The sequence below is a fragment of the Salmo salar genome, chromosome ssa02 (genome assembly GCF_905237065.1).
Source record: "Salmo salar chromosome ssa02, Ssal_v3.1, whole genome shotgun sequence".
In the NCBI taxonomy this organism is placed as follows: Eukaryota; Metazoa; Chordata; class Actinopteri; order Salmoniformes; family Salmonidae; genus Salmo; species Salmo salar.
In genome coordinates this window covers 8,069,915-8,084,134 of record NC_059443.1, presented here as the reverse complement: position 1 = coordinate 8,084,134, position 14,220 = coordinate 8,069,915, and the positions used below count along the sequence as shown (strand labels likewise).

General features: G+C 44.9%; 2 protein-coding genes and 1 pseudogene across 3 annotated transcripts in view; all 3 read right to left on the bottom strand.

Moving 5' to 3' along the window:
* LOC106597987 (kinesin-like protein KIF13A) overlaps positions 1–5,946 on the bottom strand; it is a 266,725-nt pseudogene extending 260,779 nt beyond the window's left edge.
* A 558-nt stretch (positions 5,947–6,504) lies between these two features.
* LOC106596027 (E3 ubiquitin-protein ligase NHLRC1-like) lies at positions 6,505–9,487 on the bottom strand. Its single transcript, XM_014187349.2, is given in 2 exon segments — positions 6,505–7,997; positions 8,000–9,487. Coding segments are annotated over 2 exon segments (1,245 nt in total). The 5' UTR covers positions 8,421–9,487; the 3' UTR covers positions 6,505–7,173.
* A 1,227-nt stretch (positions 9,488–10,714) lies between these two features.
* The window catches only part of LOC106590970 (phosphatidylserine synthase 1), a 30,224-nt gene continuing 26,718 nt past the window's right edge, over positions 10,715–14,220 (bottom strand). Inside the window, exon 11 of one of the 2 annotated variants that reach the window (XM_045697054.1) lies at positions 10,715–13,880. In XM_045697054.1, the coding sequence (XP_045553010.1) occupies positions 13,677–13,880 (204 nt within the window). In that variant the 3' untranslated portion in view covers positions 10,715–13,676. The remainder of the gene's footprint in view (positions 13,881–14,220) is intronic. The other variant, XM_045697049.1, reaches the window with a different exon arrangement.

Genomic DNA, 14,220 nt, shown 5'->3' with positions numbered 1-14,220 from the left:
GTACTAGTTTACCTGGCTGGTGCAGCGCAGTGCTATAGTGTACTAGTTTACCTGGCTGGTGCAGCACGGTGCTATAGTGTACTAGTTTACCTGGCTGGTGCAGCTCGGTGCTATAGTGTACTAGTTTACCTGGCTGGTGCAGCGAAGTGCTATAGTGTACTAGTTTACCTGGCTGGTGCAGCGCAGTGCTATAGTGTACTAGTTTACCTGGCTGGTGCAGCTCGGTGCTATAGTGTACTAGTTTACCTGGCTGGTGCAGTGCAGTGCTATAGTGTACTAGTTTACCTGGCTGGTGCAGTGCAGTGATATAGTGTACTAGTTTACCTGACTGGTGCAGCGCGGTCCTATAGTGTACTAGTTTACCTGGCTGGTGCAGTGCAGTGCTATAGTGTACTAGTTTACCTGGCTGGTGCAGTGCAGTGATATAGTGTACTAGTTTACCTGACTGGTGCAGCGCGGTCCTATAGTGTACTAGTTTACCTGACTGGTGCAGCGCGGTCCTATAGTGTACTAGTTTACCTGGCTGGTGCAGTGCAGTGCTATAGTGTACTAGTTTTGACTATAGGGCCTGTGTTGTTCTGTATTTGTCTGACCTCATATAACTAGGAAATGAAGCTTCTGTCTGTGAGCAGCATGTGCCTCTGGGTAGGAGGCAGTAGTCTTACTGAGGAGAAGGATGATACTCTGTGTGCTACTGTTGATACTAGCTACTGTACAATAGGCCAGTGTGTTGATATGGTGTGAGGGATTTCCTTTAGTCATGGTCCTTCTCACTCCATGTACTGTCAGATGATCACTGTTTTAACCACGCTGTCGTAATATAACTCCAATAGACACTATGTATGCATTAGGCTGGCCTACTGAGATTACACGTTGGGGAAATAATCCAGGTTAGTGGCTTGGGGTGGTAGAGCGGTGTTAGCCACTGCCTCGGGATCCCATGTAGAGCTATGACTATGGGTTTGTATCTGACACACTGCTTTAACACTCTCTCTGCCGTCCTTTCCTCTCTACCTCTCTCTCCTGTTCAATACACATCAAAAATACAAAAAGCGTGGGACTACCACTCCTTCAAAAAAATAATCAAGGTTAGCTGCCAACTTGAATATTTACGTAGCATAAAATTCAAGATGCTTCCTCCCTCTCAGCCAATAGCAAGTGGAGGATAATTACTATGGCATGTTAAACTAGTTGTCCATCCCTAAGCCACAGCCCCTTTAACACCAAATGTGAAACTCACATGAAAAGTAATGGTGAAGAGAGAGTCATGCCAAGGGTGGTCAGCTGGTATGGAATTGTTTAGCTCTAGAATGAGTAGTTATTATGCTTTGGGTTCTGACTGAGACCACAAATTCGGTTTTGTTGGACACAATATGATATATTAGTATATTGAAATTGGCTTAATTAGCGTAATTTATGTTTCCAGGTCCCGTAGACAATTATTCAATAGATGATTTACATAACAATCATAAAAAATGATGATGAGGAAAACAGCAAGTCCAGTAAACAGGTAGGGCTGTAATTCAGCCAGCGATGGCCTCTAGTTGCTGCATCTATTTATACAGGCTGTTGCGTTGGAATTTTGTCACAGTGCCAGCAGTTGGTTCGCTGTTGATTACTTTGTTGAGGAAAAGGTTGTGATCAGGTCCCCGTCATTCTCAAAGAAAGAAGCAGGGGCTTCCACAGGACATTAAAACATCTGGACAATCTAACACAGAATGATCTTAGTTCACTTGCTTGATTTTTAGGAGATCACAACAGAATATAAATACTTCAATCAGCTACAGCGTAGCTACAACAGCAGGCTTCGGGTCCATCGGATGTTATTAGGGCGTTATAGCGGGGCAACGCTGCAGGAAACTTTCTTAAAGAGACAGTGTCGAGAGCAAGTCTAAACGGGGTGCTTGAGATGTCCCAACTCTGAGGTCACCATATTGAAGTTGAAATGTGAAACGGTTAAGGTAAGGGTTAGGTAAGGGGTATGTTTAGCGTTAAGGTAAGGGTTAGGTAAGGGGTATGTTTAGGGTTAAGGTAAGGGTTAGGTAAGGGGTATGTTTAGGGTTAAGGTAAGGGTTAGGTAAGGGGTATGTTTAGCGTTAAGGTAAGGGTTAGGTAAGGGGTATGTTTAGAGTTAAGGTAAGGGTTAGGTAAGGGGTATGTTTAGGGTTAGGTAAGGGTTAGGTAAGGGGTATGTTTAGCGTTAAGGTATGGGTTAGGTAAGGGGTATGTTTAGCGTTAAGGTAAGGGTTAGGTAAGGGGTATGTTTAGGGTTAAGGTAAGGGGTATGTTTAGGGTTAAGGTAAGGGTTAGGTAAGGGGTATGTTTAGCGTTAAGGTAAGGGTTAGGTAAGGGGTATGTTTAGGGTTAAGGTAAGGGTTAGGTAAGGGGTATGTTTAGCGTTAAGGTATGGGTTAGGTAAGGGCACGTTTAGCGTTAAGGTATGGGTTAGGTAAGGGTACGTTTAGCGTTAAGGTAAGGGTTAGGTAAGGGGTACGTTTAGCGTTAAGGTAAGGGTTAGGTAAGGGGTACGTTTAGCGTTAAGGTAAGGGTTAGGTAAGGGGTATGTTTAGGGTTAAGGTAAGGGTTAGGTAAGGGGTATGTTTAGGGTTAGGTAAGGGTTAGGTAAGGGGTATGTTTAGGGTTAAGGTAAGGGTTAGGTAAGGGGTATGTTTAGCGTTAAGGTAAGGGTTAGGTAAGGGGTATGTTTAGAGTTAAGGTAAGGGTTAGGTAAGGGGTATGTTTAGGGTTAGGTAAGGGTTAGGTAAGGGGTATGTTTAGCGTTAAGGTATGGGTTAGGTAAGGGGTATGTTTAGCGTTAAGGTAAGGGTTAGGTAAGGGGTATGTTTAGGGTTAAGGTAAGGGGTATGTTTAGGGTTAAGGTAAGGGTTAGGTAAGGGGTATGTTTAGCGTTAAGGTAAGGGTTAGGTAAGGGGTATGTTTAGGGTTAAGGTAAGGGTTAGGTAAGGGGTACGTTTAGCGTTAAGGTATGGGTTAGGTAAGGGGTACGTTTAGCGTTAAGGTATGGGTTAGGTAAGGGGTACGTTTAGCGTTAAGGTAAGCGTTAGGTAAGGGGTACGTTTAGCGTTAAGGTAAGGGTTAGGTAAGGGGTACGTTTAGCGTTAAGGTAAGGGTTAGGTAAGGGGTATGTTTAGGGTTAAGGTAAGGGTTAGGTAAGGGGTATGTTTAGGGTTAGGTAAGGGTTAGGTAAGGGGTATGTTTAGGGTTAAGGTAAGGGTTAGGTAAGGGGTATGTTTAACGTTAAGGTATGGGTTAGGTAAGGGGTATGTTTAACGTTAAGGTATGGGTTAGGTAAGGGGTATGTTTAGCGTTAAGGTAAGGGTTAGGTAAGGGGTATGTTTAGCGTTAAGGTAAGGGTTAGGTAAGGGGTATGTTTAGGGTTAGGTAAGGGGTATGTTTAGGGTTAGGTAAGGGGTATGTTTAGGGTTAAGGTAAGGGTTAGGTAAGGGGTATGTTTAGGGTTAAGGTATGGGTTAGGTAAGGGGTATGTTTAGGGTTAAGGTAAGGGTTAGGTAAGGGGTATGTTTAGCGTTAAGGTATGGGTTAGGTAAGGGGTATGTTTAGCATTAAGGTATGGGTTAGGTAAGGGGTATGTTTAGGGTTAAGGTAAGGGTTAGGTAAGGGGTATGTTTAGCGTTAAGGTAAGGGTTAGGTAAGGGGTATGTTTAGGGTTAAGGTAAGGGTTAGGTAAGGGGTATGTTTAGCGTTAAGGTATGGGTTAGGTAAGGGGTATGTTTAGCATTAAGGTATGGGTTAGGTAAGGGGTATGTTTAACGTTAAGGTATGGGTTAGGTAAGGGGTATGTTTAGCGTTAAGGTATGGGTTAGGTAAGGGGTATGTTTAGCGTTAAGGTAAGGGTTAGGTAAGGGGTATGTTTAGGGTTAAGGTAAGGGGTATGTTTAGGGTTAAGGTAAGGGTTAGGTAAGGGGTATGTTTAGCGTTAAGGTAAGGGTTAGGTAAGGGGTATGTTTAGCGTTAAGGTAAGGGTTAGGTAAGGGGTATGTTTAGCGTTAAGGTATGGGTTAGGTAAGGGGTATGTTTAGCGTTAAGGTAAGGGTTAGGTAAGGGGTATGTTTAGCGTTAAGGTAAGGGTTAGGTAAGGGGTATGTTTAGCGTTAAGGTAAGGGTTAGGTAAGGGGTATGTTTAGCGTTAAGGTAAGGGTTATGTTAGGCAGCGTTTCCCAAACTCGGTCCTCGGGACCCCAAGGGGTGCACGTTTTAGTATTTGCCCTAACACTACACAACAAATTCAAATGATCAACACTTGATTAGTTGATTATTTGAAACGGCTGTGTAGTGGTTGGGCAAAAGACCAAAACGTGCAGCCCTTGGGGTCCCGAGGACCGAGTTTAACCTGGGTTAGGATAGGGACGTCCCATGGATCCCGTATAGTACTAACCCTGCCGCGCCGCGAGGTGAAAGAACAAGTGAGCGTTTCATCCCGGGGAGAAAAACATATTTTATTTGAAATTACACAGTGACGATTAACTTATTTTTTACTGTTTTAAAGCTTGAAAAACTTCCCGGGAAAACTCAACAAAAGTCTACTTTCAGTCCAGTTTCAGCCGGTGTTGAAAGTGTGCGTATGTCCTAATAACACAATCCCAGAAGAGTCCATTCCAGAAGACTGAGAAAATAAAAAGTGAACATTGTCTTTATATCCATCAAGTTAACTGGGAAAAGTTGGTGCCTCGCGGGACAGGGCTTGAGACGCTCCCTAAATAATAATGTCACACCAAAATAAAAGAAGACGTTCTTCAAATGGGCCACAGGCACAAACAATATATAATAATGACAGATGACAATGTTGAATAACTGTAAATGTGTTTTTACCTGCTGTTTTCTCCTTTATTGTTTGAAGGCGGTGGATGCAGCACAGTTTGGTTATCCTCCATATCCACCACACATTTCGTATGCAGTTCCGTTTCTGCAGAGTTCAGAGCAAAGGTGTCTGTCTTGTTGAGAAAGTTTCCATACATTTCTAATCAAAGTAGCTAGCTAGTTAGCCTAATGATGTATCTACTTAAACTCCATCTGACTGACACTTGGCCAGTTGGATTTATTTGCCTTATTTAAGATTAGCGGTAGCTAGCTAACGGTACACTAGCCACATATAAGCAGCCTGTCATTGGGCTAGAGGACCTGGTTGCTAACTTTCTATCTGCAGCAAAACATCTATTTGGGATAAAAGGCTAAAGAAGGGGGACTAAAAACAAAAACTAGTTAGCACGTATTAAATACAACTGGAACGTTCGCTGAATTCTGGTTATTTTTCAGTTATGTTAACTTACCTCTCCGGTTCATGGGTCGGACTCTGACTGCAACTTTTACCTTGGTATCCGACATTTTCATCCACTGTCCTCCCACCCTGGACTACCATCAATGTGTTAGCTAGCAAGCTATGCGCAGGCTATGGCTAGCCGTCTAGCTGTCCCCGGCCCCGAAAACACCACTTTCAGTCCACTTTCAGCCGGTGTTGAAAGTGTGCGTATGCCCTAATAACACAATCCCAGAAGAGTCCAGTCCAGAAGACTGAGAAAATAAAAAGTGAACATTGTCTTTATATCCATCAAGTTAGCGTCCTATGCAGATCCAGCACTGTGCTCCAGTCCCAGACAGCATCACAACCGCCATCTTCAAGTGGGAGCAGTTCTCTCTGGCTGCTGGAAATCCTGCGGTGCCTTAAGGCTATGCAACAACAAAAAGGATTTCTCATAACCCGAACCGAACTGGCCAATATTGGGAAACCCAGCATGGGTGATCGGGAAAAGTCGGAAACAGTATCAATGCACGCGTTTATGGAGTTCCAAGATATTGTGAAATGTGAAATGCAGACTGTGTAAAATATGTAAGAGGAAGAAGAAGAGGAGGAGATAGTAGCCCTCCTCATCAGTGGCCTGAAGTGACTAAACTTTTACTGATGCCCATCAAATATGCTTTCTGTCTGGGACTGGATCGGATAGCTTAGCCTACTTAGTCGATACACCAGGACTATAATCATTAGTCCAAAACGTTTTGCAAAGGAAACCGTTTACTCCAAACGGAAAAAGTTTTACAATGAAAACGAGAGTTTCAATTGGACAAATTCAGGTTGCGTTCCGTTTGGATCAGTTTGGTTCGTAGTGAATGAAACAGAAAATGTGCAAATGACCTCCAAAACAACAATTACATTTACAATATCAAACAAGATAATATAAATCATAAGACAGTTATGTATATTCTTCTGTATATCAAATGATATATACATGAACTTAATTTCCTTTAAAGACTCAGACATTAGTTGGAATCTAAATATCTCCAAAAGCGTTCAAACAAATAGACTTCATTAAAAATAAATGAAATAAATTTACCTTACAAGGTCTCCCTTGTAAAATAGATATTCTGACCTCAATGGGACTTCATGGATAAATAAAGATTAATGCAATTAAATGTATTGTCTAATTAGCACCAAGCTGTCAATGAAAACATAACCAGAGATGAGCAATGTTCCTTAAATGTTCCTAAAATATGTAATGACATAGGTGCAGTCAGTGTAATCACAGTACAGTTTACAATTAGTAGGCCTAGTTTATTTGCAAATCTCAGAAGTAATTATCCACCTGTCATGACCATGTTGTTATCCACCTGTCATTACCATGTTATTATCCACCTGTCATTACCATGTTATTATCCACATGTCATTACCATGTCATTATCCACCTGTCATTGCCATGTTGTTATCCACATGTCATTACCATGTTGTTATCCACCTGTCATTACCATGTTATTATCCACCTGTCATGACCATGTTGTTATCCACCTGTCATTACCATGTCATTATCCACATGTCATTACCATGTTGTTATCCACCTGTCATTGCCATGTTGTTATCCACCTGTCATGACCATGTCATTATCCACCTGTCATTACCATGTTATTATCCACCTGTCATTGCCATGTTGTTATCCACCTGTCATTACCATGTCATTATCCACGTCATTATCATGTAATTATTCACCTGTTATTACCAGTGCTGTTCACACTCAAAAAAATCCTCTTAAAACATTTGTCTAATTTTTATCTGGATTTTATTGTGTTACATCACAACAGGTGGAATCACCAGTCACCAGTATTTTTTCACAATACAAGTCAGCCAGACAGCTAACTCTTCCTACATCATTTTCGGACTAGAATAGCATCCGAGTGAACTGAATACATCTTCACTGCATGGTCTCCACTGTCTAAAACAATCAGCGTGTTCTGTGCTGTGGCGACCAGCCCCACCGGGCGAACCAAGTCTTCACTGACCAGGGGGGTTAGGACCGGGCCGTTCTGGAGCTTTCCCAAACTCCAAATCAATCCACGCTGGGAGTCTATCACCATCACATCCCCGGCCCTGTCAAAGGCCACGGCAGACATGCAGGGCCACACTGAGGCCCCCAGGCTCAGAGTAAAGCTGTCTATCTGAGAGAGCATGTTAAAGTCTTTGTTGAATATTGTCAGTCTGGTAGGCCGGGGGCCATTTGGAGGTTGTGTGGTTGTGAGCCCCAGTGTCTCCACCAGGGCGATGTTCCCGGTCACCCGACAGCAGGCCACTGCCTTGGGCCGCTGGAGGTCGGTTATGACCGCTCGGTTCATCAGAGTCACGCCACGGGCAAAGTCCACCACAACCTGGGAGAGCGTGCCGGCCTGGATGTCAGTGACGAGGATATGTCCACAGCTGTCCACATCCACCCCCCAGGGCGTCTGGAAGGAGTCCCACACCGCCAGAACAAAACTCCCCCTGGTGGTGAACACTTTCACTGCACTGTCACCGGCATCCGTCACAACCACATACCCGCTGGGAGTCACCGCCACATCCACCGGGTGACACACCTCCCCGTGGCCGCGACCCCTCCGCCCGAACCCGTGCAGCCTCCTGCCCTGAGGCCCGAATACCACCACCCTCCTTTCTCCATCGTGCACCACCACCATGGTCCCAGAGGACCCGAACACGGCCACCCCGTGGGGCTGATCAGGGACCCCCAGCCCCCGAAGGCTGAGCGAAGTCGCAGAGCTCCAGAGCCCAGACCTCCGACCCAGCCGCTGCCTCCTCTGACCCGATGAGGGACAGGTGACCTGGGGGAGCGGGAGAGCAGAAGATCCTGGAGGTCTGTCAGCGCCTGGCAGTGGGAAGTGCTGTCAACGTCACACAGCTGCCGGCAGAAAGGGCACTCAAGCTTCTTGAGGACGGGGTGGGAGAGCGCCCGGACACATTCCAGACAGAGTACATGGCCGCAGGACAGGTTCTGAGGCCGGCGTTCCTTCTGCCGTGGGTTATACTTCTCGAAGCAGACTTTACACTCCAGCAGGTTGACGTGGATCTCTCTCAGGAGGATCCCCTCTGTTCTCAGTGAGGAAGGAGGAACAGGAACATCAGCCATAATAGTGTAGATATCCTCTCTTTTACTTTACCCAACGGCAGTCACAGTGTCAGCTCTGCTGCAGTCTCTTTACCCAACGGCAGTCACAGTGTCAGCTCTGCTGCAGTCTCTTTACCCAACGGCAGTCACAGTGTCAGCTCTGCTGCAGTCTCTTTACCCAACGGCAGTCACAGTGTCAGCTCTGCTGCAGTCTTTTACCCAACGGCAGTCACAGTGTCAGCTCTGCTGCAGTCTCTTTATCCAACGGCAGTCACAGTGTCAGGTCTGCTGCAGTCTCTTTACCCAACGGCAGTCACAGTGTCAGCTCTGCTGCAGTCTCTTTACCCAACGGCAGTCACAGTGTCAGCTCTGCTGCAGTCTCTTTACCCAACGGCAGTCACAGTGTCAGCTCTGCTGCAGTCTCTTTACCCAACGGCAGTCACAGTGTCAGCTCTGCTGCAGTCTCTTTACCCAACGGCAGTCACAGTGTCAGCTCTGCTGCAGTCTCTTTATCGAACGGCAGTCACAGTGTCAGCTCTGCTGCAGTCTCTTTACCCAACGGCAGTCACAGTGTCAGCTCTGCTGCAGTCTCTTTATCCAACGGCAGTCACAGTGTCAGCTCTGCTGCAGTCTCTTTACCCAACGGCAGTCACAGTGTCAGCTCTGCTGCAGTCTCTTTATCGAACGGCAGTCACAGTGTCAGCTCTGCTGCAGTCTCTTTACCCAACGGCAGTCACAGTGTCCGCTCTGCTGCAGTCTCTTTACCCAATGGCAGTCACAGTGTCAGCTCTGCTGCAGTCTCTTTACCCAACGGCAGTCACAGTGTCAGCTCTGCTGCAGTCTCTTTACCCAACGGCAGTCACAGTGTCAGCTCTGCTGCAGTCTCTTTACCCAACGGCAGTCACAGTGTCAGCTCTGCTGCAGTCTCTTTACCCAACGGCAGTCACAGTGTCAGCTCTGCTGCAGTCTGCTACGGCTGGAAAGTATTTTTGAGAAAACACGGAGGAAATATGTTGAAAGTCAGAGAGGGAAAGAGAGAGGAGGAAAGAGACAGAGAGAGGAAAACACAACACCGGTGACATTTTGAAAGTCTGAGAGCACTGGCCTCCTGTAAGCCTAGGCTGTCATGTGACTTTGTGACGCAGTGGGCAGGCTCACTCTGAGGCCCTCTGCTGCCCTCTAGTGGAAAGAGGTGTCACACAGGTCTGAGGAACAATTCAGTGACTTGTGGAATCTCTGAGCCATGGAGTAAAACTTTAACACTAGTCTGGATGGTAATGGGTAGCTTCTGAAAGGACTTGTGTTTGTCAGAATGGACACAAGTACTCAGTGATTTAGAGGGCCCTCTGCTAGTTACTCCACATTACTCTGTGTGACTTCAAAACCATCATCCTGTCATTTCTAGTCTATCGTCAAAGTCATCGCTTTAACTTCTTCCTGACTTGGCAGCAGCATCAATTAATAGTTTGTTGAAATGTATCTCTTTATAAATCAGTACATGGAGGCTATTTCTGTCTGTCTGTTCCCTGGTGTGCCGAACGAGTGAAATCGGATCCCTCTGGCTGCTTCTCAACTGGCACCCTACTCCCTATATAGTGCACTACCTCTGACCGGCACCCAATGGGCCCTGGTCAAAAGTGGTGCACTGTATAGGGACTAGGGTGCCGTTTGGGACAGGTTGGTTGAGTGGTGAGGAAGGACAGCGCCAGGCTCCAGAGCAGGCCCACTTCCCTCTCCTGCTAGAGAGCAGACCCCCCTCCAGAGGTCAATCCAGGTGATTACACCTCTTCTACTGGACTAATCTCAGCAACCCAAAAACCAATCTCACTTGAGTGCTGGCCAAGCTACTTCATCGCCACGAGACTACGGTTTGGTCGACCCAAGGGCCTAATTGGACAGTGGCAAGCAAGTTCAAATAAATACCTGCAGTTGGACAAGCTGTTAACTGTAGTGCTTTATACTTAGTGATTAGGCCTGTATGCAGATACTGGACCCTGGATAACAAAAATACAGCTTTGGTGTTTGGAGGAACCCAAAGTAGGGTCCCAAATGTGTTGTATAATTCTTGTGTAAATAGCTCAATATTTTGGAATCACCATGTGTGCTGGAACCAGGAAGCATTCCACTATACATTACAATCATTCAGCCCTATCAACCTTTTCAACTATGTACCCTGAATCACAAGGGGAGTTACAGAGAATGGATAAGAACACATAACAAAGGCTATAGGTTTTAACCTCATTAACACAGCACAAGGTATTTCTAATGAGACATACACATATAGTCTACAAGACAATTCAAGAGGAAATACAAAACATTTTTAATAAAGTTTTATTAATTCAGAGTGAAAAAACAAACAAAACACAAGTCTACTTTTTGAGAGGGATTGTTTTGGCAAACTGTCCTCTTCCTTCCAGAAACAACGTGCCGTATTGTATACAGACAGGGAGTCTGGTCCATGCTACCTGGGGGTGAGTGTCAGGGGCGGAGATTCACATGAGAGAAATATTTCTGTTGAGATGATGGCTATGGTTGAATACTTCTAAAATGCACCCTTTTATCCTCCCTCGAAATATTCACTTATCTGACAACTGGACGGGTGATAAGAGCTCAGAGTGCCATCGCTAAACTCCATTCGTCAAACCACATTTCTCAGTAATTATATGCAATCTTGTATGCAAAAAAGTAGCTTAAAAAGACAGTTATGTCAGAACAGCGTTTACTCCAAGGGAGCTATGGCGGAAGGATGGATGCATTCCAAGAGTATTGACCAGACCCAGTGACTGACAAACCTTTACTTAAGCAATAAGGCACGAGGGGGTGTGGTATATGGCCAATATACCACGGCTAAGGGCTGTTCTTAGGCACGACGCAACACGGCGCTTAGCCGTGGTCTAGGGGCCATATACCACAAAGCCCCGAGGTGCCTTATAGCTATTATAAACTAGTTACCAACGTAATTATGCCTGTGGTATACGGTCTGATATAGCACGGCTGTCAGCCAATCAGAATTCAGGGCTCTAACCACCCAGTTTATAATCATCAATAGAACACTGGAATAAGACCTCAAGGAGAAATGTAGTAGGCTGAATACAAACTGCAAAAAAGTGTGAAGTGTAAAAAGAACAAAACTACATACATACAGGCACAAAGGCGTTGAATTAAAAACGTTTACAGCAACACTGAAAAAAGACATGGTGTGAATACTGGCTTACTGATGTGGTGTGACAGTGACCCAGAGCATTTGTTTTCACTACTACTGTAGTAAATCTGTAGCATCCCCCAGTCCCTCAGAAACTCGGATCCATTTCCACACTTAGCCATGCTAAATGCCATGAAGGTGAGAACGAGAGCGTCCACATCGTAGTAAAACAAAGCTACCTGCCTGCACAGACAGACCAAGCTCCAACTATGACCGACTGGCCTCGTCATTTACTGTAAAAAGACAGCAGCCCGGATGTGAAGGGTGAGGAAGGCTGCATCCTAAATGGCATCAAAATCCCTTTATAGTGCACTACTTTTCAACCAGGGCCCATAGGACTCTGGTCAAAGGTAGTGCACTATACAGGGCAATAGGGTGCCATTTTGGACGTCACATAATAATCACACAAAGGTCATGACGATGATTTCACAAAACATTACAGTAAATGTACGGCATCTCCAAAACAACGGAAGTCAATGGCTCGTACGGAGCTGGTGGAGCACAAAGCCAATGTTTTGACCCAGGAGGTCAAACACAAAACAATTCTAAAACGTCCGTCCTTCCATGCCAAAGCAGCTTTACATTAAAATCCTGGTGCCATATGTACCAAGCATCTCTACTCCGACAGTAGAGTGCTGATCTAGGATCAGTTTGAGTATTTTAGAGCATAATGAGTACGGTTACATTGACAGGGGTGACCTGATCCTAGATCAGCACTCCTACTCAGATGGTTGATACATATGGCCTCTGTTCACATTCCTCTCTTTGTTCAAGTCATAAAAACAAACCAAAAATGGTGAACACTTACAAATATGAAAACTGATGAAGAATTGGCCTGATGGAGCAGAGAATAACAACAGCCTTCCCCTACAGTAGTCAACACACGAGTCCAACTTCTGTGATATTACACAGCTATATAATGTCTGCTTCCCAAATGGCACCCTATTGTCTTCTTAGTGCAGTACATTGGACTGGGGTCTGGTCAATCTTAGTGCACTACATAAAGAATAGGGTACCATTTACATACAGTAGTCTGATTGGGGGGGGGGGGGGGGGCTATGTCATAAACCCTCACATTTCCAGAATAGGGTGAATAATGGAAGCCATATTGGTCAGGGAGAAATCCAAACCAGTCTAACTGGAATGAATGGCAGTAGAGGCATAATCCTGATTTGACTTCTACAGGAAAATAAAAGGCATGTGATATCAGAAATGTCTAATGTAATCGTCAATCTAAAATTCATAATTATAAACAGTTTATACAGATTTTATACACATTTTGATATAGCCTCTATAATATATGTAAACAGACCATAGATGTCAAAATGGTTGTTGTTTTCTTGGAAAACTGAGTGCCACTATGATACAATATCAATAGCCAACTTGTTGCATTTACAACTAGCTGAAGTCCAACCAGCCAGCGTATGGATTGTTTGAATGGAATGTTGGCATATTGACAGTTAACTTGACAAATGAATTGAATCATTCCTCTACAAGCTGTCCGGTGAGCTAGCTAACAAACATACACTGCAGACAAATTCTTCCAATTCATTATTTTACACAATATCTTATCACAGCACTGGCTAACCATGGTGGACCAACTCCCTGACCAAAATGTCTGACAGCCTGTATACCATCATAAGAAGGTTCATATCCATTCTAGTATTCTAATTCCTAATTCAATGGGCTGAAGCACATGAAAGATATATGGTATAGGATAAATGTAGTTCTCCAATCACAGTAGTTTACCAACTCCTGTACAATGGAACATGCATTCTTCTGCTCTGACTGAGGAGAAGCAATATTGCCATCACACACACATGCTTATGCAGACACACACACAAACTGATCAGCAGTAGGGTAGGTAGGAGCTCTGACCGTGTCAACCACCAGTAGAAATCTGTGTGGTTCTCTGATCTATAGGCCACACATCCCCTCTCTCCTTCCTCTACAACCCTGCATGGACATGGTGTCTGTCTATCCTGTCCACTGACCATGCCTCTAACCTGGGCCCACTCTCCCCTCTTATGGATGGGTGCTTCTCCGTACGTTAAAATGCACAGGGAAAGTGTTGTCTATCCTTTCTTTCTCTTCCATCTCTCCCAACATGCACCTCTTCCTCTGTGATCCGGGGTTCTGACAGGAGAAGAGGGCGGGACTCCACCCTGGGTGGCAGGGCTAGCATTACTTCTTCCCCAGCCCATTGGTGGATTTGTTCTTCCCTGAGCTCCGCCCACGCTGCCTGGTGGGAGGAGCCTCACCCTCAGAATGCAGTTCTCCTGCAAGGTTTAAGTTTAGGATTAGGTTCAGGTTTATTAGAACATATTGGTACATATCTAGAAAACGCATCAAATGTGATGTCATACAATATAAAACAGTAAAAAGATATTGACTGCGTCCTAAATGGCACCCTATTGCCTATACAGTGCACTCATTTTGACCAGAGCACTATGGGTACTGTGCACTGTAGCGGGAAGAGGATGCCATTTGAGACGCAACCAAGATGTCGAAATATAGAGAATGTGCACCATCATAAAGTCATACTCAACAATTAGGCATAGCCAAAGAACAGAGTGAGTGAGGGAAAGATTCTCATTGTTTTAATATTGTGTCTGTGTT